This window comes from Helianthus annuus, chromosome 9, assembly GCF_002127325.2.
Source record: "Helianthus annuus cultivar XRQ/B chromosome 9, HanXRQr2.0-SUNRISE, whole genome shotgun sequence".
Taxonomy (NCBI): Eukaryota; Viridiplantae; Streptophyta; class Magnoliopsida; order Asterales; family Asteraceae; genus Helianthus; species Helianthus annuus.
In genome coordinates, this window is record NC_035441.2 from 142,434,809 (window position 1) to 142,439,753 (window position 4,945).

A 4,945-nucleotide genomic window follows, 5' to 3' on the forward strand; every position below is an offset into this window, starting at 1 on the left:
TAGAATCTCTCCTCACAAAAAAGAAGCGTCGCTTCCAGTTAGTGTCGTTCTTGGTGGCCTTGAAGATTGGATGCTCCTCCCCAGGCTTTCGTTTGAACAGATAGCGATGGAAACCGAAGGTGGTCAGATCATACAGCTCTCCTAACTCAGCCATGCCTAAATCTATCCCCTCCTGCTCGATGATCCTCTCCAGGGTGTATAGAACCCTCCAGATCATCGGCATAGCTTGGATGTAGGATATGCCGGTCAGGGAGAAGAAGGATTGGGTGAAAGTTGGGAAAGGATATGTGTAACCTATGGTAAATGGGGTGACAGGGAAAGCAACCCAGTTATCAGAGATGTGATCGTTGAGAGCATTGGGGTTGAAGGGTTTGAAAACAGCGGTTGCCGGGAAGCAATAACGGATCCTGTCAATCTGTGGATCGGTGAAGCAGCATCGTTCCTTTATGGAATCTTCGATGATTCCTTGGCTTTTTGGTGGACTATTCTTCTGATGATCCTTAGCAGGGGAGTTCCGAAGTAGCATTTTGAACAAGAATAGCAGAAAGAAAGAAAAACAGAGCAAGCAAGAGAGATGATGAAAGGGAGAATACCTGGTTGATCTTCTGAACACGGTTATAAAGGGAGTTTCTTTGAATTTAAATGCATTTGATCATATCCCTATCTCTATTTATAATCATGATTTTTGCAGATATGTCACTTCTGTGACGTCACAATGCAACGGATAGTTAGAATTTAACGGCTATAAATCCGTTGAGTTTGTTGCGGATAAGATCGAGAAAACATAATTCGTTACTTTTACATTTCACTCCTTATATTTTGGGGGCAATTGTTAGGGGAGGATTTTCTAACAGTTAGTGATCTTTACTTATTATCCTGACAAGTGATCCTTACTTCTGTGACAGATAGTGATCCTCAGAGCAGCTTCAGGAATCAGGATCATGGATCACCTGGAGGATCATGGATCACCTTAAGGATCCTCATGCTAACGATTGGCTATTTGTATTTCGTATTATTTTGCAGGAGTGATGAGCTTGACTTGGTCTTGGCAACGTTGCAATTGAATATTCCCCGGGCATTTCGCAGTCATTTGAACGAAAATGGACGTTGTGGAGAACGTGGGAGAGTGGCATGAAAGTCGGGCAGTTAGTTAGTTTAGTATAGCTTTCATATTTAAATGGGGTGACGAGCTAAAATTAGAACACTTAGCTATTTTTTGCTTACACACACTCTCGTACACTTGCAGTCAAGAAGCTTTCGGCAAACACTTCACATTTCTCACAATTTTACACGTTTAGATATAGTGATCCTTGTACTTAGCTCGTCACTATCCGAAGTTGTAAACTTTATTTGATTTATTTGAGCTTGGTGATCGGTAGTTTCCATCACCCGAGGTTTTTTATGCCGGAGATCTTCTAAAGATCAAGGGCTTTTTCCTCGTATAAATCCTTGTGTTGTTCGCGCAATTTATATCATAGTGATCCTTATCATTATTCTTCATTTCAAGCATCATTCCCCGTAACTTGGAGTTTGGTTGCATTATCCTAGTGTGATTTTTGACCAAAACAACTTGGTCCTGTAAAAAAAAGGGAGAAGAGGGGCAAAATAGTAAATGCACCAAAGTAGGGCAAAAATACAAGCACCTTAAAAGGCATATCAAGCCCACTTGTCCTTGGGCAGTTCACATCTCAAGAAACACGGACAAGGATAAGTGGTGTGTGAAGACCATTCATAATCAACACAATTGTTTGACAACAAGGGCCGTTTCTTTGTATACAATGAGTTCGATTGCCAGAGAGATTCAACCTATGATTGAAAGCAATCCAGACATGCCAATTCATGCAATCCAAAGTCAACTGCTTCGGAAGCATCAACTTGAAATATCACTCCATAAGGTCTTCGGAGCAAAGAGGATAGCAACTACGAAGATTTATGGTGATTACCAAGAACAGTATGCTTTGCTAAGGTCATATTGTGATGAACTTCTAAAAGTCAACCCAGGTAGTACAATTAAAATTGATATGGAGCCATGTGGGAACTCAGCTAGTCCTATAAGGCAGTTTCGAAGGGTTTATTTTTGTTTCGCCTCTATGATGAGAGGATTTAAGATGATTGGAAGACCATTGCTGGGCGTGGATGGTTGTTTCATGAAAGGTCCATATCCTGGACAGATCTTGAGTGCTGTTGGTATTGATGGAAATAATAGCATATATCTAGTTTGTTATGCCCTTGTTGAGGCAGAAACAACACAAACCTGGAAATGGTTTTTGCAACTGTTGAGAGATGACCTAGGGTGTACGGCTGACTCTTGTTTCACCTTCATCAGTGACAGACAAAAGGTAATAAGTTCTTATGATTAATAAATTGCAAAAAACTTTGGTAGCAAAATATTATAATTATTCAGCAAATTGAATTGCATTTTGTATCACAGGGTCTGATTCCTGCTATGCTAGCTGTTTTTCCTAATGGTGAGCACAGATTTTGTTTGAGGCACATCCATGAGAACATGAAATCCAAGTGGCGTGGAGATCTTTACAAGAATTTGCTTTGGTCAGCCGGAAGGAAGACATCCATTCCATACTTTAACAAAGCTATGGAAGAAATTAAGACAACAGAACGAGCTATGTATGACTGGCTGAATGAGATCCCATTCACCGCTTGCTCAAGAGCATATTTTTCTGGAAGAGCTAAATGTGATATGTTGCTGAACAACATTTGTGAGGTTTTTAATCGACAAATCGTAGGAGCAAGGGACAAGCCGATTATCACATGCCTAGAATTCATTCGGGAGTACATGACCAAGAGGATAGTTAATGTCAACAAATTGCAAGCAAAGTGTACCGGGCCACTGACACCTCATACAACTGAGGTGTTCGATGAGATCAAGAAACAGGCTGCTGAAATGTCTGTTCTCATGGTTGATTCAGACAAGTATCAAGTAACAAGTCCGAGATCACAGTGTGTTGTGAATGTCAAACATAAAACTTGTGCATGCGGGAAGTGGGATTTGACAGGGATGCCTTGCAAACATGCAGTTGCAGCCATATGGGATATGTCAAGGAATAACATTTATTCTGGCATACCAGAAGAGTGGGTGGATGATGTGTATTGGCTGTCAACATGGAAGAAAGTCTATCAAAATGTGATAGAGCCAATCAACGGGCTGGAGATGTGGACTCCTTCAGAGTGTCCAACAACACTCATCCCACCAAAGCATCATACACAAGTTGGAAGGCCTAAGAAGAAAAGAAAGAAGGCATTTGGTGAAAAAGAGCTTGAGCAGGAGTTCGACAAAGGAGGTAAAATGACCAGAAAGGGAAGTAGCATCAAGTGTGGTAAATGCGGGAACATGGGTCACAATGTCAGGAGCTGCAAAGGGTAAGGTGGTGAACAATCAACCGCTTCACAGGAATCACACACTGCAACTCAAGGTGCACCAGTTTACAATCTTGATGAGTGATGGATGGTTTGTAAGTTTAGAGTATGTTTGTTTGTTTGTCAAGTTTCAACAAGACAATGTTTGGTTTGTAACTTTAGTGTCAAGACAATGTTTGGTTTGTACCTTTATGTTTGGTTTGTACCTTTATGTTTGTTCAATGTCATGCCTGCTTTGGTTTATTATGGTAGAGTATGGCTGCTTTAGTAAAAAAATGTGTTCAAACAGATTTTTGGGGGAAGGTCATTCGATTACAAACCAACATTTAGTACAAATAAGATGTCCAAAATACAAACATAAACCGAACAAATCTAGCCTATTTCCAGTGACAATCATCCAAACAAGACCAATCCGAATCAGAACCATGCTCCCCTTCATATGGGTCAAAGTACCAATCATCGTCTTCATCCCAATATGTGTAATCCCATGCATGTTCCAGCACTTCAGGGTCATAATCCTTTGTCGGATCTCCGAATATCTTTTCATAATCAGTTTGTTGCTCCATGTAAGGTCTGAGTATCTCAGACTCTTGATCTTCAAATTATACATAACTGTCTGGTTCTTCGGCTGCAACAACGTCTTCATCCTTAGCAATATCTTTCTCATTCTCAACTTTAACATTCTCTTTGTCAGCCATACCTACAGAATTACATCCAGGCTACCAAAACAAACATATAAGAACTTGAAAAGTAGCATTGCATAAACTTCAAAAGTCATAACCAAAATACGGTTACACTCAAAATACACAACCAAATCCAATTTCTCGACATTAACTGTTGGTGCATGTTTGTGACAACAGCTTAGATTTGGTCTTTGGATATCTTGTAATTAGTTAAACGATAAACAGTTAGCGGGTTTAGCTTTGTAATAGTTAGTTGTAATGTTTGGGCTAACTAAACCCATTTGGGTCAAGGGGGAACGAATTGGGGCCTTGCCCATGTAGGAAACCCTAGTCCAAATAGTAAACCTTGTGTTATATAAACAAGGTTAGGCTTTAGGGTTTAGGTTAATCAGTTAATCAGCCAAAACAGAGTTTGAGAGAGACATAATTTCGTGAGAGCTTGCTTGGACGAAATTAGGGTTTGGTTAGGGATCTTGGATTGATTGTAATCAGATTGATAGATAATCAATAAAGATCCAGTTTGAAAGTGAATTGCTGTTTCTGTTTCTATTTTCTGCTAATTCTGATCAAGAGGATTCCGCACTCTTGATTGGAAAGACGATTCTGTTAAAGATCCATAACATCAAGGGGACCTACAATTGGTATCAGAATGTTAGGCTCTTGATTGCTCGGTTCAGAATTGTTTGCTGCAGAAACAGGGAGTGATTTCGAAATTTTTGTTAAACCTGAAAAATTAGGGTTTTAAAAAATTTTCGAAATTCTTGTGGGTTTGATAAAATTTTCGAAAATTTTGGCTATTTTGATCTTTTGGGTTGTTTGTTTGCTGTTTTGCAGGTTTTAGGGTTTGCAGGATTGTTTTTGGTTGATAGTTTTGAAGAATTTTGGCT

The 4,945-nt window shown here is 39.7% G+C and overlaps 1 protein-coding gene across 1 annotated transcript; it reads left to right on the forward strand.

The window, feature by feature from the left end:
* Positions 1-1,778: 1,778 nt before the first annotated feature.
* Positions 1,779-3,382, forward strand: LOC110876517. Its single transcript, XM_022124687.1, has 2 exons — positions 1,779-2,339; positions 2,432-3,382. The coding sequence occupies exons 1-2, from the start codon at positions 1,779-1,781 to the stop codon at positions 3,380-3,382; spliced, it is 1,512 nt and encodes a 503-aa protein (XP_021980379.1).
* The last annotated feature ends 1,563 nt before the right edge of the window (positions 3,383-4,945 follow it).